Genomic DNA, 22,183 nt, shown 5'->3' on the forward strand with positions numbered 1-22,183 from the left:
TGGGTCTATTTTTGTTCATTAGTTTATTTGGTCCATTAGCAAGGCAAACTGGTGCAGCCATTATGGAAACCAGTATAGAGTTTCTATCTAAAAATTAAAAATGGAATTCTTATTTGACCCAGTGATCCCACTTCCCCTCCCCAGACCAAGGCTAGGGATGGACATCCTGTCGACTCCCCACCCCAGTCTCTCTCTCTCTCTCTCTCGCCCTCTCTCTCTCTCTCTCTCTCTCTCTCTCGGACCCCGGACCAAGATCATGTCTGCCTGGACATCTGGTAGAACACAGCCATCATACAACCATCTCCTGCAGCTGCCGGTTTTGAGGAGTGCTGGTCAACTGCGGGTTTTTTTGGGGGGGGAGAGGGGAGAATGGGGAGGGAATCGGCCCCCCCGGCCCCCCTGGGGAAGGGGCCAGGTCCTGCTCCGGCTCTTGGACGGAACCATGCCCTTTCAGTTCCACTCTGGGCGCCCCCAATGGCTCCCACAGGACACCTTCCAGAGACCAGCAGGGGGCAGCGTGCGGCCTCCAGCCCGCCCCATGCTGTGCCCCCAGCGCTTCCAGTAGCTCTGTGGGACCCCAGGGACCGCCCACAGACAACATGCTCCTGCAGCAGCCAGGTCCCCTGGGGAAACCCACTCAAACACGGTCCCACCATCTCCAAACGTCCTCTGTGCTGACACAGATGCTGCCCCATCACTGCGCTCACACACCTTCCGCAGCGCCTGTGGCCTCGCGCCACGTTCTCACATGGTTTCTGTTCTGCTCTTTCTCCTCCATGGAGGCCCCGCATCTGAACCCACCAGCGCTGCCCTCTGGGACCAGTGCGACCCGGGTCACGGGATCCGCAGTCACCATGTCCTCGCAAACCTCAAAGCCTCCAAAGCACTGAGACCACTGAGGCACCGCTGCCTCTCCCTCACCGCCAGGCTGGTGTCCAGCAACATCGGCCAGAGGCCAGAGGCGGAGGGCACAGGGGTCCAGGCCACCAGGTCCCCCAGGTCCAGCAGCACCAGCCACTGCTGCACCAGCTGGTCCAGCCCTGGGCATGCACCCTGGGGACCTGGGCGCTGCGGGCTGGAGCTTTTCCAGCAGCTCAGCCTCTTCTTGCTCAGTCCCCTTCTCTGCTGCTGCCAACTGGGCCTGACAGTCACTGGAGGGCGAACTGAGGATTCTCGAAGCGCTTAGTCCTGCTCTGGCCCATGGCAACGTGAGAACTGAGAGGGGACAGCAGGAGCGAGGCGGTGGCGGCTGCCCAGCTGGTGGCAGGGCCTTGAGGAGGAGGTGGTTCACAGGGCAGCTCACCTGGGCCTGGGACTGCAGGGGCCACAGGGAAAGCAGTGCCAGGCATGAGGGAGGAGGCCATAGTTTTCTCTGTAGAACTTCTTGAGAGATTGAAACCACATAAGTGCTTAGAAGCACAATCCTCCCCCTCCCCCACCACTTCGCCAAAATAAAAGCCCTGTGCCCTCTCCTTTCCAGTCTCCATCCAAGCAGGTCTGACTTGCTGAGTGATCTTTCCTGTGCTTCTCAGGGGTTTCAATCAGGAGCATAATAACCATCCCATGTCCCCTTGGTGTGTGTGTGTCATGAACATCTGCACCAGCTGCTGTGCCTCTGCTTCTGCATGGTGCCCACTCCTCTGGGTGCTGTGAGCATGAGGACAAGACCAGGACTGTCACTCTGTGGGTCCTCCTTCTGCAGCTTTGAGTTCACACACATGTGGGGCCCATGGTCCGGCATTCAGGGGAGCTGCACTGTTGAGTCATTAGAGCCTCTTGTTAGATTAAGGTGATGAGGGTGAGAAGATTTGAGGATAAAACTTATTATGGCACAAGTGTGTATGAAAGAGACTCTCTGCCTTTTGTTCACAGGAGAAAGTTATCTCTTTACAGCAGACTTTCTCACTCAGAGACTCAGACGTCAGCGAAGAATCAGGATGCAGAGGTTCCCTGAGGGATACTGTGACATGAAGAGGAAACCACACAGGAACCAGCCCAGACCTCCAACTGCACCTGCTGCTGGGTTGGTCCTTGTGTTCAGGGACCCTGCGCGCCCCCTGGTGGTCAGAGACCTTCCTGTAGGGAGGTTTGTGTCGGGGCTCACAGTGACTTCCCCTCAGTGTGTCTCTTGCACAGTAATACACGGCCGTGTCCTCGGCTCTCAGGCTGCTGAGCTCCATGTAGGCTGTGCTCGTGGATGTGTCTCCGGTTATGGATACTCTGCCTTGGAACTTCTGTGCATAGTTTGTGATTCCAAGTAAAGGGAAAACCATCCCCACCCACTCAAGCCCCTGTCCTGGGGCATGTCGCACCCAGTGCATGTTGTAGTCGGTGAAGGAGTATCCAGAAGCCTTGCAGGAGACCTTCACGGAGGCCCCAGGCTTCCGCACCTCAGCCCCAGACTGCACCAGCTGCACCTGGGAGTGAACACCTGTGGGGAGGAGACAGGAGTGAGTGGAATCCCCCTTGACTCTCCCTGGACCCTCCTTAACCCAGGACAGGAGCCCCTTACCTGTCGCCATGGCCACCAGGAGGAGGGTTCTCCAGCTCCAGTCCATGCTGAGGGCTGTGCTGTGAGCACTTCTGTAGGGGAGGGTGTGGCTGTGGGTGATGCCCTCAGGGCACAGACTTACCCATATTTAACCTGGTCTACCTCCTCTCTTTTGCATATTCATGTGGCAGAGTATTTCATAGTCGAGGTCTTGACCCCACCTGAGAGGAAATGGGTGACCCAGGGACCGTGTTCACTGGGAGTCTGAGGGTCCAAGTCCTAATTCTTTTTTCTTTAAATTAAACCTTTATTGTTGAGTGTATTACACATGTTCCCCTTTGCCCCCCAATGACACCTTCTAGCTCAGCCCCGGGTGCCCAGGTCATCACCATCCTCTTGTCTGTGTCCCCGGATGATGCATATATGCATACGAGTTTGTTGGTTGACCTCTTCCCACCCACCCACCCGACCACGAATCCCTCTGAGATTCTCCAGTCTGCTCCATGCTTCCAGGTCTCTGGATCCATTCTCTTCATCAGTTTATTTTATTCATTAGGTTCCACATATGAGTGAGGTCATGTGATACTTGTCTTTCTCTGACTGGCTTATTCACTTATCATGATACTCTCCAGGTCCCTCCACGCTGTCCCAAAGCATAAGAGATTATTCTCTTTTACTGCTGCATAGTATTCCATGGTATAAATGTACCACAGCTTTTTTATCCACTCAGCTTCCTAGTGGCATTTGGGATGTTTCCAGATCTTGGCTATTACAAATTGTGCTGCTATGAACATAATTGTTCCTATTTTTTTTCTAACTGGTATTTGGGTATCCCTTTGCATATATTCCTAAAAGTGGGATCACTGGGTCAAATGGCAGTTCCATTTTAATTTTTTGAGGAAACTCCATACTGCATTCCATCATGGCTGCACCAGTTGGTATTCTCACCAGCAGTGAACTAGGGTTCCCTTTACTCCACATCCTCACCAGCACTTGTCATTTGTTGATTTGTTGATGGCAGCCATTCTGACAGGCGTGAGCTTCCCATGCACACTCTTTCTTTATGCAAGCTCACTGCCTACTGCAGAGACACCAAATAGTAACATCAGAAATAGTCATGGCCCCAATTGGAGAGAAGACATGAAATAAAAGCGTTGATCATGTATGTGCACAACATAGAATCATTCATATGTTGAAATGATGATGGAAGGAGATTGAACTGTTTTCTCAGTCTAGTGTCATCAGTGATCTTGGGGTTCAGATGGAGGTGAGTGAGGAGAATTCCACAGTAGAATTTCTCACAGGAAAGGGAACTTCAAACCTGACAGGAATCACTCCCTCCCAACCTCCCTCTGCCCAGCCCCTGGGTGGTCACTGTGATCAGATGGTGGTGGGTTCTCCCCCATAATATACAACATCAGTAATGTGTATTACACTCATTCTCCCATCAGGCACATGATTCCGAAATATAATCTCATGCTAAGCTTGTCATTGAATATCGTTGATGAAATTCTGGGTGGGAGAAATATTTGACTTTTATTCAATACATCAGTATTTTCTTTATTGGCACCTGTTTTGGGTGATTTTACAAAGAATTCCCTAGAAAATTGTGAGCACCCACTGTCCATGTGGATTGGCTACAGCAGCCACAAGGACTGGAGCAGGTGCTGGTACCAGAGGGGAGCGCTGCTGGGAAACTACCCATAAATGTGGACGTGACTGTGGACCTGGGGGAGGGGAGGAGGCAGGACTTGATTTGAGTCACATGACAAAAATGTGCCTGATGCTCATGGACAGAGAGTTACTGGGCATGTGGATTTAAGCCTCCTCCAGTGAAGGCCCAGAAGGAAGTGCAGAGCATGAGAAAGACAGCTCGTGTCATCGTAATAAATACCTGAATAATGATGAGCAGGAGTTGATTGAAGTAGAAATGTTAAAGGTCATGCAGGCAGGATCAAGAGAAATAAGGAACCTGTCACTGCAAACTGGTGGGAGGGGGGCCCCTGTTTCCTATATGCACATTCTCACAGTGTCTCTGTTCTAGAAGGTGACACCTTCCCAGGTCCAGGGAATTAGGACTTGGACACCTTTGGGGTCCTTATTCATATGGTCTCTCGCTGAATCACCAGAGGCACAAAATTTGCTGGGGTCCCATTTATGAGATCTCCCAACACTTGGAAGGAGGTGTGAACAGCCCTCACTGGAGGAGCCATGGTGATGGTGTGTCTGTATGAGGAGCCTTCATTTCAGTGGACCAGGGCCCTTTTCTCTGTCCACCATCAGCATCATCAGCATCATTTGCTTATTTATAATTGTTCTCATATTCTGTAGACATGGTGGTTGTCCACACACAATGACTTTTTATCAAATAATAAAAGCAGGAGTCTCCTCTTTAGATGTCATTGGAACTTGACACCACAAAGGCCTCACATAAAATTTGATACAAGGCCTGCCCACTAACTGATGGCCTTGGACAGGGGAGAGACCCCACCCAGGACAATGGACCAATCCCCCATCCCATGCTATGGTCATCAGTAACATCAAGGTCACTACTACCATTTGTATCATCATCATTCTCTTATTTATCATTATTTTTCACATTTTCTATAGTCGTTGTTTTGTACACATGTAATGACCCCTTTTTCAATGTTTACTGAATTTTTATTTTTATTTTATTTTTTTAAAATATATTTTATTGATTTTTTTACAGAAAGGAATGGAGAGGGATAGAGAGTTAGATACATCGTCTAAGAGAGAAACATTGATCAGCTGCCTCCTGCACACTCCCTACTGGGGATGTGCCCACAACCAAGGTACATACCCTTGACTGGAATCGAACCTGGGACCCTTGAGTCCGCAGGCTGACGCTCTATCCACTGTGCCAAACCGGTTAGGGCTTTACTAAATTTTTATAATCTAATCTAACAAAAGAAAAACATGCAAATTGACTGCACTTCCACTATGCCCAAGCCACACCCACCCGACAATAAGAGCGACTATATGCAAATTAACCCAAAGAAGATGGGGGCTGGCAGCCATGGAGCTGGAGCAAGCAGGAGTCTTGGTTGCTCTGGAGATGGAGGAAGCCAAGCTTCCCACCTGCCCTGGCCTGCTGCGGCCTTTGCTCAAGGCAACAATGTTTCAATTATAAAAGACAAATAAATCCCACATACCTGCTTCCAGCCAGCCTCCACTGGGAACTTGGGTGTCTGGGGGCTGTTGCCAGCCTGCAAACAGCCATCAGCCCCTCACCCAGGATGGCCACACCCTCATGGGTTGAGGGTCTCTGCTGAGGGGCTTGGCCAGCCTGCAAATAGCCATCAGCCTCTCACTCAGGCTGGCCAGGCACCCCAGTGGTGACACCCACTCTGAAGGGGGTGTGGCCAGCCCAAAAATGTCCCTCAGCCCCTCACCCAGGCTGGCCAAGCACCCTAGTGGGGACCCCAACACTGAAGAGGCTGTGACCAGCCTGCAAACAGCCTTAAGCCCCTCACCCAGGTTGGCCAGGCACCCCAGTGGGGACCCCCACCCTGAAGGGGCTGAGGCCAGCCTGCAAACAGCCATCAGCCACTCATCCAGGCTAGTCAGTCACTCCAGCAGGATCCCCCTCTCTGAAGGGGCTGTGGCCAGCCCGAAAATGGCCCTCAGCTGCTCACCCAGGCTCGCCAGGCACCCCAGTGGGGACCCCCACCCTGAAGGAGGTGTGACCAGCCTGAAAATGTCCCTCAGCCCCTCACCCAGGCTGGCCATGCACCCTAGTCGGACTCCCACCCTGATCCGGGACACCCATCAGGGCAAACCAGCCGGCCCCCACCCATGCACCAGGTCTCTATCCTATATAATAAAAGGGTAATATGCAAATTGACCCTAACAGCAGAACGACTGGGAATGACTGGTCATTATGACACACACTGACCACCAGTGGGCAGACGCTCAATGCAGGAGCTGCCCCCTGGTTGTCAGTGCGCTCCCATAAGGGGAGCTCTGCTCAGCCACAAGCCAGGCTGATGGCAGCCAGTACAGCGGTGGTTGCGGGAGCCTATCCTACCTCCTCAGCAGTGCTAAGGATGTTTGACTGCAGCTTAGGCCTGCTCCCCGCTGGCAAGTGGACATCCCCCAAGAGCTCGCGGGCTGCCAGGGGGATGTCTGACTGCCAGCTTAAGCCCAATCTCCCAGGGAGTGGGCCTAAGCCAGCAGGTGGTCATCCCCCGATGTGTCCCAGACTGTGAGAGGGCACAGACCAGGCTGAGGGACCCCTATGAGCCCACAAATTTTTCTGCACCGGGCCTCTAGTCCTATCTAATAATAGACAAATATGGTAATTGACCATACCTTCGCTATGCCTCCCATTGGCTAATCAGTGTGATATGCAAATTAATCGCCAACAAAGTTGGCGGCTAATTTGCATACTGCAGGCAGATCCCACTGTGCTGGGGCTGGTGGCAGCATGATACCCAGCCACTGGCTGCCCCAGTGGGAAATCCTGACCTGCAGTGTGCGGGGCGGGGCGGGCAGGGCGGGCGGCAGCACAATCCTGAGCTGCCGCCAGCCCCAGTGTGGGATCCGGGCCTGTTGTGTGTGGGGCAGGGTGGGCGGGGTGGGTGGCAGCGAGATCCCCAGGTGCTGCCCGTTCCAGCCCGGGATCCGGGCCTGCCGTGTGCAGCCCAGGGCAGGTGGCAGCGGGATCCCGGGCCTGCTGTGTGTGGGGCAGGGTGGGCGGGGTGGGCGGGTGGGCGGGGCTGGCGGCAGCATGATCTGAGCGGCCACCCGACCCAGTGTGGGATTCGGGCTTGCCATGTGTGACAGGGGGAGACAGGGAAGACACCAAGGGATTGGGTGTGCTATATGCCACCAGGGGAGCTGGCCTAAGCCAGCAGGTGGTTATCTCCCAAGGGGTCCCAGACTGTGAGAGAGCACAGGTTGGGCTGAGGGACCCCCCTCCCCCTGCCAGTGCACAAATTATTGTGCACCGGGCTTCTAGTCTATATATATATAAAAAAGGCTAACATTCAACGTGTCCCCTCAGGAGTTCGACCTGGAGACCAGGAGTTCGATCGCACGCTATGACATGCGCTGACCACCCAGGAGTGGCACGGAACTAAGGAAGACCCCGATGGGCACAAGAAGGCCCCAATCAGCCCTGATTGCTGGTAAGGCCTAGTGACCCTTCCCAAGCACAAACTTCATGCACCAGGCCTCTAGTTGTTAAGTAAAATAGGTAGCATTACTTATTATCTTTTTTGTTTGATTGATGCGAACTGATGTCCTATTCCTGCCTCTTCTCACTTGACCCCACATGTGAATCTGGAAAAAAAAAAGGATGGGTCTCCTCTCCAGATGTCAGTAAGAAGTTGAAACCACACAACCCCCTATAGGATGAATTCCTCCCCCTCCACAACCATCTCAACAAAATAAAATCCCTGAGCCAGTCTACTCTCCTGGCTCTACCCAAGCACATCTGAAGGAACATTCTGAAGGAACTTTTCTGTGCTTCCCAGAGTGTTAAACCCTGCGCATAACAAACATTTCACATCCCTTGGTGTGTGTGTGTGTCATCACCTGGATGCCTGTACCAATCTGCGCTGCATCCCTCTGACTCTGCCTGGTGTCATCTACTCTCCATGCTTTGATCATGATGACAAGTCAATAACCTTCACCATTGGGGTCTTTCCTCTCTATCTTTGTGGTCACAGGACTCTGGTGCCCACTGTCCAGGACGCAGCTTTCCTGCTGCTGCCAGGGTCCCTGAGCTTTGTGGGGCTGAGCTGCACTGTTGAGTCAGCAGAGCTTCTGGTTAGATTTAGCTGATGTAGGTCAGAAGATTTGATGTTTAATTGTCATTTGGGCACAAAAAGACTCTCTGCCTTTTTTCCAGGTGAGAACCTGAGAATGGTGCATGGCAAATGGGACGTTGTCAAATTAGAATAATTTATAGTTCATGACTCTGGTGAAGATCAGCAGTAAATGTGAGTTGAATAGGAAAACCCAGAGGACAACAGGACCCCAGGCCTTAACCTCCAATTGAACCTGCTCCTGGGCTCGATGCTCTGATCCTTGGTTGCCTAGCGCCCCCTGGTGGACCGATCATCTTATGATGTGAGCAGCACCCTTGGTGTCCAGAGCTTCCCCTGCAGCCCAGCCCTGCTGTCTCCCCCAGGGAGGTTAGTGTCTGGGCTCACACTAACTTCCTGTCACTGTGTCCTGCAACTAATATACGGCCATGTCCTCGGTGGTCACGGAGCTCAGCTGCAGGGAGAACTGGTTCTTGGACGTGTCTGTGGAGATGGAGGTTCGGCTCTTGAGGGAGGGGCTGTAGTAAGTGTATCCATCATACCATATGACCCCAATCCACTCCAGCCCCTTCCCTGGTGACTGGCGGATCCAGCTCCAGCAGTAACCACTGGTTGTGATGGAGAATCCAGAGACAGCACAGGTGAGGAAGAGGGTCTGCAAGGGCTTCACCAGTCCTGGGCCCGACTCCTGCAGCTGCACCTGGGACAGGACACTTGGGGACAAGGAGCATCAGTCCTCTCAGTCACCTGCAGTCACAGCCATCCAATGACCCATGTCTGACCTCTGAGACCCTCTCCTTGGGGGAGGGGCTGTCAGCAGGCACAGGAGAAGACCCAGCAGACTCATCTTCTCCTAGACCACAGCTCTGCCTTCCCAGAGACTCAGCCCTGTGTGAGCTGTGAGCCTGAACAGTCCAGGAGAGGATGTACCCTGGAGCTTGAACAGAAATTTGCATGTGGGGAGGCCTTTCCTATAAGTGTAGGGACAGAAGTCAGGCTGCCCTGGTCATTCTGGAGTCCCTCTTCAGGCATCTCTTCCCTTGACCTCATTCACCATGTAAGTCAGGGACAGAGGATCACATGGGCCATAGGCACATTGGAATTAGGTCAGTGACTGGCCTAAATTCTCTGAGAATAAGAAGAAATTGTGGACTTGATGAGTAGGTTACACTTTTAACTTCTCATGAATCTTTTAAACCTGTGTCAAAGGGATTAGCATTTGTTCAGACCATTTCTGATTCTCAAAATCTTATTGCATCCTCATTTCCCGATCTTTTAAATATAATTTATGGAAATAATTCCTACCATTGTGCAAAAAATAAAAATAAATGACAGCCATTCTCAGTATCTTATATATTAATATATGATGTTATTTTGATCAGACAAACTACCTTCCAAGCACAGAAAGGTGATACACCTGTGATTCTTGAAGTTGGAAATTTTGTGATTATGTCTGTAGCTTCCTATGCAAACTATTTGATATGCAAGCTCATGGCCTATGGCAGAGATCCCTAATAGTTACATAAGAAATAGTCATGGTTTTAGTGGAGAAAAGACACAAAATAAAAGCAGTGATCATGTATGTGCACAACTCAGAAACATTCATATGTTGTAACAGTTTTCTCAGTCTGGTGTCATCAGTGATGTTGGGGTTCAGAGGGAGGTGAGTGAACAGAATTCCTACCATAGAATTTCTCATGGGAAAGGGAAATACAACCAAGAGAGGAAACCCTCATCCCAGCCTCCCCCTCCCCTTCCCCTGGGAGGTCACTGTGGTGAGAGGGTTCTGGGCTTTGCCACAACCATGTAATGTCCTTAATGCATTATGTGTACATTCTGCCATCAGACATCTGATTTGGAAATACAGTCATTATGTTTATGTTTTAATTTGTGCAATGGAATCTTTGATGGAACAAAAGTCTTTAATTTAACCTCGCTAATTTAACAATATTGTCTTTGATGAGTCCTGTTTTGGATTCTTTTACAAAGAATTTCCAAGAAATTGCTGAGCCTCCACTTCCTATGTGGATTGGCTACAGCAGCCACAGGGACTGGGGCATGTTCAGGTACCAGAGGGGAGCGCTGCTGGGAAACTACCCATAAATGTGGACGTGACTGTGGAACTGGGTAAGGTGAAGAAGCTGGACTTGATTTGAGACACATGACAGATGTGCCTGATGCTCATGAACAGAGAGTTAATGGACATGTGGGTTTAAAGCCTCCAGTGAAGGCCCAGAAGGAAGTGAAGAGCATGAGGGTGACAGCTCGTGTCATCGTAGGAAATACCTGAATAATGATGAGCAGGAGTAGATTGAAGTAGAAATGTTAAGGATCATGCAGGCAGGGATCAAGGGAAATAATGAACCTTTCACTGTAAACTGGTGGGAAGGGAACCCTGCTTCCTACATGCACATTCTCACCGTGTCTCTGTTCTAGAAGGTGACACCTTCCCAGGTCCAAGGTAGTCCCACTTTGACACCTTTGGGTTGATTAACCACATGGTCTCACCATGAATCACCCAAGTTGCATAATTCGTTGGCATCCCATTTATGAAATTTCTCAACACTCACTGGGAAGAGTGGACATTCCTCACTGGAGGAGTCAAGGGGAAGTTGTGTCTGTATGAGGAGCCTTCATTCCATTAGACCAGGGCTCCTGTCTCAGTCCATTATCTTCATTGTAATCATCATCATCTTCATCATCATCACCACAATTTGCTTACTTATAACCATTCTTCTCATTTTCTATGCACATGATGGTTGTCCACACAGTGACTTCTTGTAAGTAAACAAAGCAGGCGCCTCCTCTTCAGATGCCATTAGGGATTGAGACCCCAATGGCCCAACTCTAAGTTGACACAGGCCTTTGAAAAAGCCCATGGCAGATTGGTGGGAAAGGACAGATTCCCACCAAGACATTGGACCAAGATTCCTTTCCAGTTATATCACCACCATCATCACCACCGGGATTGTCAATATCATCATCACTATCATTTGCTTACTTCTACTTCTAATCATTCTTCTTATTTTCTTTAGATGTGGTTTTAGTACATACATAAGGACTTTTTTTCAGTTTTTGCTCATTTTATATAGTTGTATATAAAATGGGGGGCCATAGTCTATTTTCTTTTCGTTAGACTTCTGACAACTGGTGGCTCATTGCTGCCGCTTCTCCATCTGCCCCCCACACAGGAAATCACATAAGAAATCATAGATTTCTTTCTTTTTTATTAAAAAGTTATTTGATAAACATTTATTAAAAATGTTTTCCTCCAATTCTGATGAGGTATCAAAATAAACAAGGAGTGAGGTTACAAAGCAATAATTGATCTGATCTGATTCAATAGAGTTTGGTAAAGAACTCATTAGCTCTTTTGTACATTCTACTAAATAGTGGAATACAAATTCAATTCATTCACTTCACAAAAGGTAAACATAATTGATATACTTGACACCAAAAATCTTTTATCAAGCTTGTCTTCAAATTTGTTAAAAAGTCAGCCAATATAAAATGATATTGACTTAAAGAGCATCCAAACAATGCCTTTAGTTTTCCTGTTTTTGCAAAATTAGTCAAATCTGCATGGCTCACGGACAACCCCTGAGGTTCCTGCGTGCAGCCAGCCTCCCTGTGTGGTGACTGAAGGGGAGAGAGCACGAGAAACGCTGTTCTGATCCCAGAGCTCAAGGAAGGACGGGTTTCTGCCAGGCTCCAAAGTGCTGAGACCCTCACATTAACACACAGATACAGACCTTGAGCAGCGGCTTTCGGAAATGCACACAGCAGGGACCCTGTAGAGGTGAACACTTGGGGACAAGAACTGCTCTCTTTCAGAGGGTCAAGCAGCCAGTCTTTTCTCAAGTCTCTTGATAAGCGACACACCTCCTCCAGTGCATCTTCACGTTGTGGAGAAGGCACAGCTGATCTGGACTGCATCTGCCTTCCCTTCTTTTCGGATCTTCACCTTGGAGACCAGCTGGGATTCCTTCAGGGCAGGTAACAAATGCATCTGCACGAGGCCCTCTCAGCTTCGTTGCCATCGGGGAACACATGGAAGAGGCCGCCCAGGCCTCTCCCCCCACCACCAGTGAGCGGTCCTGGGTGGCCCCTCCAGCAGAAGCACCGATGGTCTTGAGAGGTTCAAGGGCACCGTCTTCCTTGGAGACGACGCTGCCTGAGGTTCCCAAAAACTAACCACATTCACTCCCCCCCACGCTGCCCTCTGGATGCTGCCTGCACGGCATCACCAGCAGGTGGGGGTCCCGCACTGAGAACTGTCCTTGGCGGCCATTGTTTGCAGAGGGCCCTCCAGGCACTGCCCATGGCGTCCAGGGGTCCACGTGCTGGGAAAGTCTGGCTGAGAAAAGAGCGGGTGGACAGGTGCTGCACCAGGGCCTGGAGGGCCACCCGCCCAAGGGCTCCGCCTCCAGCGGGGACAGGAGACTCAGGAGACCCCCGTGGGCTCCCACTGCACAATGTTCATCTCTCTAACAAAGGCTTCCACGGGGGTTCCTGGAACATGCGCCCCTGCAGCGCTGCTGGGAAAGGCGGTTTCTCAGACTCCTTCCTGGGAGGGGCGGTGGGTGAGGACGGCCTGTGTCTCTGGGTAGAGGCAGAGGGGAGACAGCAGCTGCGCAGCCCTCGCCAGGAGCTCTCCATGCTGCTTGCTCTGGTCCCTGGAAAGCTCTTCCTCCCACGCTGGGTACAAGGCCTCTGCGCTGAGCTCATGCTGTCTGGGACCTGCAGCGGGTCTGCTGCGCCCTCAGCAGCACTGGGCCTCTGGGCTCCTGGTGAGCGGGCAGAAGTCAGTCCCAGATCCACGTTTTCCTCCTGACCCTTCTCTCAGGAGGAACCTCTTCCATCTCATCCCTGTGGTCAGAACCCGCCCTTCACCTTCTGCAGCCTTTCCTTGGCCTCCAGGGTGGTTTCCATCTCCATCTCGGCCTCATGCGTCTGAGTGACCACTGCGCCCGCATTTGTCTCCAAAACTTCGGATGAGCCCTTTGCAGGCGCTTATGATTCCTGCTTGGCTCTTGGATAGAACCCTGTCCTCTCGGTTCCCCACTGCGCCGCCCCCAGCGGCTCCCACAAGACAGCTCCAGGGACCCCCAGGGGACAGCATGTGGCCTCCAGCCTGCCCCATGCTGCGCCCCGAGCGCTTCCAGTAGCTCTGGGGGACCCCAGGTACTATCCACAGACAACATGGTCCTGCAGCAGCCAGGGCCCCTGGGTGAAACCCACCCAAACACGGTCCCACCATCTCCAAACGCCCTCTGTGCTGATAAAGACGCTGCCCCATCACTGTGCTCACACACCTTCTTCAGCCCCTGGGGCCTCGCGGCCACGTTCTCCCAGGGTTTCTGTTCTGTTCTTTCTCCTCCATGGAGGCCCTGCGTCTGAACCCACCAGCGCTGCCCTCTGAGAACAGTGCAACCCCGGCCATGGGATCCGCAGTCACCATGTCCTCGCAAACCTCAAAGCCTCCAAAGCACTGCGATCCCTGTGGCTCTGCCTCCTCTTTCTCACACTCAGGCTGGGTTCCAGCAGCAGCAGCCTGAGGTGGAGGGCACAGGGGTCCAGGCCACCAGGTCCCCAGGGTCGAGGAGCACCAGCTGCTGCTGCACCAGCTGTGCCAGCCCCCTGCACATGCGCTAGGGACCTGGGTGCTGGGGGCTGCAACTTTTCCAGCAGCTTCTGCCTCCTCTTGCTGAGTCCCCTTCTCTGCTTCTGCCAACTGGGCCTCACTATCTCCTGGAGGAAGAACTGAGGTATCTGGAAGCGCTTGGTCCTGCTCTGGCCCATGGCATCATGAGGACCAAGAGGGGACAGCAGAGGTGTAGCTGTGGCAACAGCCCAGCTGGTGGCAGGGACTTGAGGTAGAGGTTCATGGGGCAGCTCACCTGGGCCTGGGACTGCAGGGGCCACAGGGAAAGCAGTGGCAGGCACGAGAGAGGAGGCCATAGTTTTCTTTGTAGAAGTTCTTGGGAGATTGAAACCACACAAGTCCCTGAAGCACAATTCTTCCCCATCCCCCTCCTCCACCACCTCGCCAAAATAAAAGCGCTGAGCCATCACCTTTCAAGTCTCCATCCTAGGAGGTCAGACTTGCTGAGTGATCTTTCCTGTGCTTCTCAGGGGTTTCAATCAGGAGCATAATAACCATCCCACGTCCCCTTGGTGTGTGTGTGTGTCATGAACATCTGTACCAGCTGCTGTGCCTCTGCTTCTGCATGGTGTCCACTCCTCTGGGTGCTGTGAGCATGAGGACAAGACCAGGACTGTCACCCTGTGGGTCCTTCTTCTGCAGCTTTGGGGTCACACACATGTTGGGCCCACGGTCCAGCATTCAGGGGGGCTGCACCGTTGAGTCATTAGAGCCTCTTGTTAGATTCAGGTGACGTGGGTCAGAAGATTTGAGGATAAAATTCATTATGGCCCAAGTGTGCATGAAAGAGACTCTCTGCCTTTTGTCCACAGGAGAAAGTTGTCTCTCTTTACAACAGACTTTCTCACTCAGAGACTCAGACGTCAGCGAAGAATCAGGATCCAGAGGTTCCCTGGGGGAAACTGTGACATGAAGAGGAAACCACACGAACCAGCCCCGACCTCTAACTGCACCTGCTGCTGGAATGGGCCTTGTGTTCAGGGACCGTGCGCGCCCCCTGGTGGTCAGAGACCTTCCTGCAGGGAGGTTTGTGTCTGGGCTCACACTGACTTCAAATCACTGTGTCTCTTGCACAGTAATACACGGCTGTGTCCTCCGTGGTCACAGAGCTCAGCTGCAGGGAGAACTGGTTCTTGGACGTGTCTCTGGAGATGGAGGTTCGACTCTTGAGTGAGGGGCTGTAGTTAGTGCTCCCACTACTACATATGTACCCGATCCACTCCAGCCCCTTCCCTGGTGGCTGGCGGATGCAGCTCCAGCAGTAACCACTGGTGATGGAGTAACCAGAGACAGAGCAGGTGAGGGAGAGGGTCTGTGAGGGCTTCACCAGTCCTGGGCCCAACTCCTGCAGCTGCACCTGGGACAGGACACCTGGGACAGAGAGAACACAGTGATTCCTGGGCTCAGATGCAGGGTCCCCATCTCCCCAAGTCTAAGCCCTGAGTCACTCACATCCGGGAGCTGACAGCAGGAAGAAGAAGAACCACATGGGAGTCATGTCTTGCAGGTGAGGTCCTGGTCCCCCAGAAAGTATTCTCCAGGGTGAGGAGGCCCTGCATTTAAGTGGATGCCAACTGTGTGTGTGACAGGCTCCCAGGTGGTCATTTGCATATGGGAGGTGTCTGCACATACAAAGGGCAAGAGGTGAGGGTGGTCCTGGTCTCTGGGGCTTCTCCTGGAAGGAGGTGCTGACTGTGCCCTCAGAGAACCAGGCCCTCCTTGGGGTTCTGGTCACCGTGCCCAGGGACCTCTCCTTCCACAGCAGGGGCTATGCTGCAGGAGGTGGTCAGGAAGAAGGATTTGTGCATAATTATTAACTCTTTATGGATAAAATTAATGTGCCTCTGGTCCCATGGATATAGATAGTTATATATATAGATATAGATGTTGAAATTGTTTTCTTTATCCTTACTTGATATTTTCATAGATTTTTAGAGAAATGTAAAGGAGAAAGAGAAAGAGACATTGATGTGAGATAGAAATATTGAACAGAGAAAAATGGGGAGAAAGAGAGAAACATTGATGGCGGGGAACATATTTATCATTTGCCTCCCATATCTGCCAAGACTGGGAATCAAACCCATAACCTTGTCATTCATTTGTTTTAATATATATATTTTATAGATTTCAGAGAGGAAGGGAGAGGGAGGGTCAGGTAGAAACGTCAGTGATGAAAGAGAATCATTGATCAGCTGCCTCCTGTATCATCACTACTGGAAATCAAGCCCACAACCCAGGTATGTGCCCTGACCAGGAATGGAATCATAGGTCGAAGTGCAACCACTGTGCAACACCAGCACTGCTTCACTCAGTTTTGAAATATATTTTCCGTTAGTTTAGAATTGAACCTTGATGGCTACTCTACTTTCCTTCAGCACTTAAAGTCCTCATTTGTTACAGGAGGTTCATATTCAGGAGACCAGAAGTCCCATCTGACACTGTTTCCTTTAAAAACTGCTCAGAGGATAAACTTAGACCAGAGTGTGAGCCTAGAGCCAGTGGACCAAATGTTGGGGGAGAGAGGAGTGTCTGTGAGGGTCCCTGGGGACCAGAAGCATGAACTAGAGAGACATTGACAGAGCTCCCAGGTCCTATTCCTTCAGGGCAGTTTGGTGCTGGATGTGTAGCAGCTGCACGGTCTCCTTTGTGGTGTTTATTCTCTAGACTCTATTGTAGATCCAGTTCCATGCGTTGGACATAGTAGAGAATAATCATGACCAGACCAGTTTAGGTGAAGTTGTTTTTATCAATGTGGCGGAAATTGTGTTGTAGTTTTGGAAATCCATACTAATAAAAGGGTGATGTGCTAATAGGACCGGACATCTTCTGGACGTTCTTTCAGGACTCCCTTCCGGACAAAGCCCTGGTGGCAGGGCCGAGGCAGAGGCAGTTAGGGGTGACCAGGCTGGCAGGGGAGTGCAGCTAGGAGGCAAAAAGGCTGGCAGGGAGGACAGTTAGTGGGCAATCAGGACGGCAGGGGAGGGCAGTTAGGGGGCGATCAGTCCCGCAGACAGAGGCATTTAGGGGCCATCAGGCAAGCAAGCGGTTAAGAGCCAGCTGCCTGGATTGTGAGAGGGATGTCCTCCAAGGGGTCCCAGATCAGAGAGGGTGCAGGCGGGGCTGAGGGTCGCCTGTGCTCCCCCCTGCACGAATTTTGTGCACCGGTCCTCTAGTTTAATTATAAAAACTCTTGATGTGAAACACTATATGAAGGAACAGATATAGAAAAATCATTTTTATATGAAGAGTATTGTTTTTCTCTGTCCATTAGTACAGAATGAATAAGTCACCCAGATAATGGCCCATTACTGGAGCTGATGGACCTAATGTCATAGAAAGCTGGTCAGCCTTGGTGACTCTGCCTTTTTTTCCCCATCAGGGTCTGTGTCCATGTGGACATGTGACCTAGTTCTAACCAGGGAGCAGGAGGGCATGTTGGGCTTTCCTGCTTCATCAGCAGCTCATCTGAGAGGCACCATGTCCTTCCTATCCAGTGCCTACTCTGGTCTGCATGTGGACCTTGGCAGTCCCCTCACCATGTCTATACATGATGGGCGACCCCAGGACCTGAAGCCCATTCACTGAATGGACCATGTACAACACGGGGAAAGCCACCCTGAGCCTGGAGGTGAATTACCATGTACGGGAATTCACCACATTTGAGCAGGCACACCTCCTGGATCTTTCCTTCATTGTGTTGTGATTTCCTCATTGTCCAACCAGGTCCATTTGCCTCTCTCTTTCCTGATATAGCCACACATAATCTCTGGACTCATCCAGCAATGAAAGCTTTGGCTTGACGATTAACCCAAGTTCCAGGTTCCAGGTGAGGTCCAAACTACTGTGACATGCATCCCGGGGATACACGTGTGATGGCTGAATTCTGAAGAGATTAAGATGTGCAAAACACATGCATACTCACAATCTCACAGACACAGCTCTCAGCTCCCAGGAAGGAAACCCGTCCCCAGGTTCCTGAGGGGCCCCGGAGGCCCTGACTCTCAGGGGACTTTAATGGCTGGATCCTGACCTCAGGAATATCTGGGTTCTCATCGATGGGCCTTTGGGTGTCCTTATATGACAGGACTTTGCAGATGGTTAAGGTGGGGACAAGGGAGCTAAGGGTGCTGACGGATTTACCCTGAGCTGGGACATACCTGTAGCCAAAAGGGTCCCCTTCAGAGGAAACAAAGCAAGTCAAACCAAAGGTTTTGTGATCATTGAAGCCAGACATTGGGTGGGTTTACACATCTACCTGAGTGAATGAGGACCAGGCTGGAAGCGTGTGGTAGGGAGGACTGAGAGATGTGGTGGGAGGTCCTGGGGGATGATCACCATTGTGGTAGCCCAGGTGGGCCTGTCAGAGGGAAAGTGGGGACAGGGGGGCCGGTCAGAGGGAATGGTGGGGACACAGGTGCCTGAGGTCAGCAGACAGGGGCCTGGGCTGTGCTGGGGTCTCTCTTGCTGGGAACATTTCCCAAACCCAGGATGACCAGAGCACTGAGGATGGTCTCCTCGTGGAGAAAGAGAAATAGAAAATACGGAGACTTGGTGAAGGATAGTCCCCACTCCCTGCCCACATGTCACCTGCAAACACATGTCCCTTCTTCACTGTTGTCTGAAGGGAGAACATGAGAAGGAAGAGCCATCCCTGGAGACAGCTGAGAGCTTCAGAGGAAATCCCTGTGCCCAAGAGGAAGGCCTTTCCCTCCCCACCTCCCTCTGCCCCTGCTCCTGGGGCTGCTCTCTGTGCTGTGGGTCCTTAGCGCCCCCTGGTGTCCTGAGGGCCCCCTGCAGCCCAGCCCTGCTGTCTCCTCAGGGAGGTTTGTGTCTGGGCTCACACTGACTTCCCCTCACTGTGTCTCGCACAATAATACACGGCTGTGTCCTCGGTGGTCATGGAGCTCAGCTGCAGGGAGAACTGGTTCCTGGCTGTGTCAACAGTGATGGCCCTGGAAGGCTGGGTTGTAGCTTGTGTACCCTGTCCACCACCCCATCCACTGAAACCCTTTCCCTGGGGGCTGGCGGATCCAGCTCCAGTAGTAACTGCTGGTGACTGAGCCTCTGGACACAGTGCAGGTGCGGGAGAGGGTCTGCGAGGGCTTCACCAGTCCTGGTCCCGACTCCTGCAGCTGCAGCTGGGACAGGACACCTGGGACAGAGAGAACACAGTGAGTCCTGGGCTCAGATGCAGGGTCCCCATCTCCTCATGTCTAAGCCCTGAGTCACTCACATCTGGGAGCTGACAGCAGGAAGTGGAACAGCCACATGGGAGTCATGTCTTGCAGGTGAGGTCCTCGTCCCCCAGATAGTATTCTCCAGGGTGAGGAGGCCCTGCATTTAAGTGGACGCCAACTGTGTGTGTTTGGTGGCCGTGTGGGCATTTTCATATGGGAGGTGTCTGCACATACAAAGGGCAAGTGGTGAGGGAGGTCCTGGTCTCTGGGGCTTCTCCTGGAAGGAGGTGCTGACTGTGCCCTCAGAGAACCAGGGCCTCCTTGGGGTCCTGGTCACCGTGCCCAGGGACCTCTCCTTCCACACCAGGGGCTATGCTGCCGGAGGGGGTCAGGAAGTAGGATGTGGGCACAGTCAGTGACTCCTTAGGAATAACATCAATGTGCCTCTGCTCCCATGGATATAGATAGATAGATAGATATAGATAGATATAGATATAGATATAGATATAGATATAGATATAGATATAGATATAGATATAGATATAGATATAGATATAGATATAGATATAGATATAGATATAGATATAGATATAGATATAGATATAGAGATGTAGGGGTAGATGTAGATGTATTGGTAGATGTACATATAGGTATAGATAGATATATATTGTTTACTTTATTCTCACCTGAGGAGGTGTTCATTGATTGTTGAGGGTAAGGAAAGAAGAAAGAGAGGAGAGAAACAATGATGTGAGAGAGACATATTGATCAGTTCCTTCCCGTTTTTGCCCATATTGTGAATCAAACCTGTATTAATTTTATTATTTATTTATTTAAATATTTTAAATTGATATCATAGAAGAAAAGAGAGGGAAATAGAGATAGAACAATAAATGATAAGCGAGAACCATTGATTCGCTGTGTTCTGCACACCCAAACTGGGGATGTTGCACAAAACCTAAGTATGTGCTTTGACTGGGAATTGAACCATTATCTCCTGGTTCTTAAGTTGATGCTCAACCACTGAGCAATGCTGGCCAGGCTGTCCCTGCACTTTCAGGGTTCACAGAGCTCTCTGTGTACCTGGGCTCTAGTGGGCGGAACGTTGACAACATTATAGGTGACCAGGCCCCAGCCCTTCCCTGACTGCCCTCTGATCCCAGTGGCCATGGGCTTGTCCACCACGATGCTCTGCAGCTCACAGGGCCCTGGAGGTTCCCTCAGCCCAGGTGTGAGCATTTAGAGGTGCTCTGAGCTCAGTGCTCAGCTGTGTCCCCACCTGACACAGGAGGGGCCCCCAGGACATGACATCACACTTGGGCACTGCACGTGGGCTCAGCAGGACGGTTCAGTGGCCCTGGCCCTGGCGTCTCAGGGAGGGCCAGGCACAGGAGATGGGCATGAGGGCATGGCTAGGAGGTGCATTTAAGACAAAACTACCAGGGCGGGAAGGAGACGGCACAGACCCCCACACGGGACGTCTTGTACAGGACCCATGGGGTGAGAGTGTGGGCGGCAGGGGACAGAGGGTGAGGATGGGCTGGTGTCTGCGGAGCTGGAGGCACAGCAGAGGTGGGAGGGACATGTCTCCCTTCAGCAGGTTCTCAGGATGCAGGTGGTTCCCCACGGGAAGCGGGACTGGTGTTGGGACACGTCCCCTGGGACCAGGTTCTGGGACCCACGGGGAGCAGCACCCAGCAGGGCTTCCAGCCTCCATCTGGGGCACAGGGAGAGGTAGGCACTTCCAGGATCTCAGAGGGGCAGTGCCATAGGGTCTGAACCCACACCTCCATGTGCAGCCATGTCAGTGAGAGGCAAGCAGCTAACTGCCCACAAAGGGCTCTTCTAGGGGCAGAGCGAGGGGCTGGTCACACTCAGGTTAGCTTTGGGGCCTGGACTCCGTGTTCCCCTCCTAGCACTGTGTCGAGGGTGGTGGACTTAGGTCTTAGTGAGGAGACCAGAATCCCTACAATGTTTGCCTTGTCAAACCAGAGTGCGACCATCAGGGACTTGGTGACAGGAAGGACGCAGATGAGAAGTCAACCAGATCTGACACACAGCCACTTCCTGCTTTTTTCCTGCAGAGAATCTAATTAAAGACACAAAGAAGGAAGAGGAATTGCCCCAGGGATACTAGGAGGGAAGAAAGCATTGACCCCAATAGGAAGCCTGCACAACCCTCCAGGGACAGCACCTGCCCGTTTTGAGGAGTGCTAGTCAACTGCGTTTTTTTTTTTTGGGGGGGGGGAGGGGAGAATGGGGAGGGAGTCAGCCCCCGGCCCCCCTGGGGAAGGGGCCAGGTCCTGCTCCGGCTCTTGGATGGAACCATGCCCTTTCGGTTCCACACTATGCGACCCAACAGCTCCCACAGGACAGGCTCCAGGGACCAGCAGGGGACAGTGTGCGGCCTCCAGCCCGCCCCATGCTGCGCCCCCAGCGCTTCCAGTAGCTCTGGGGACCCCAGGGACCGCCCGCAGACAACATGCTCCTGCAGCAGCCAGGTCCCCTGGGGAAACCCACCCAAACAGGGTCCCACCATATCCAAATGGCCTTGGTGCTGAGCACAGACGCTGCCCCATCAGTGCGCTCACACACCTGCCGCAGCGCATGCGGCCTTGAGGCCACATTCTTACAGGGTTTCTATTCTGCTCTTTCTCCTCCTTGGAGGCCCCGCTTCTGAACCCACCAGCGCTGCCCTCTGGGAGCAGTGTGACCTGGGTCATGGGATCCGCAGTCAGCATGTCCTCGCAAACCTCAAAGCCTCCAAAGCATTGAGACTCCTGAGGCACCGCTGCCTCTCCCTCACCGCCAGGCGGGGGTCCAGCAGCAGCGGCCAGAAGCTGAGGGTGCCGGGGTCCTGGCCACCAGGTCCCCCAGGTCCAGGAGCACCAGCTGCTGCACAACCAGGTGGGCCAGCCCTGGGGGCTGGAGTTTTCCCAGCAGCTCCACCTCATCTTGCTCAGTCCCTTTCTCTGCTGATGCCAACTGGGCCTGACAGTCACTGGAGGGAGAACTGAAGTCTCTCGAAGCGCTTCGTCCTGCTCTGGCCCATGGCAAT

The 22,183-nt window shown here is 52.2% G+C and overlaps 1 protein-coding gene and 1 pseudogene across 1 annotated transcript; both read right to left on the reverse strand.

Moving 5' to 3' along the window:
• Positions 1–289: 289 nt before the first annotated feature.
• LOC132225700 (uncharacterized) lies at positions 290–2,602 on the reverse strand. Its single transcript, XM_059680713.1, has 4 exons — positions 2,513–2,602; positions 2,014–2,431; positions 922–1,135; positions 290–337 (listed from the first exon to the last, which is right to left on the reverse strand). The coding sequence occupies exons 1-4, from the start codon at positions 2,556–2,558 to the stop codon at positions 290–292; spliced, it is 726 nt and encodes a 241-aa protein (XP_059536696.1). The 5' UTR covers positions 2,559–2,602.
• Positions 2,603–12,113: 9,511 nt separating this feature from the next.
• LOC132225702 (HEAT repeat-containing protein 3-like) lies at positions 12,114–22,177 on the reverse strand (annotated as a pseudogene).
• Positions 22,178–22,183: the final 6 nt, after the last annotated feature.

Source organism: Myotis daubentonii (genome assembly GCF_963259705.1).
Source record: "Myotis daubentonii chromosome 1 unlocalized genomic scaffold, mMyoDau2.1 SUPER_1_unloc_1, whole genome shotgun sequence".
Taxonomy (NCBI): Eukaryota; Metazoa; Chordata; class Mammalia; order Chiroptera; family Vespertilionidae; genus Myotis; species Myotis daubentonii.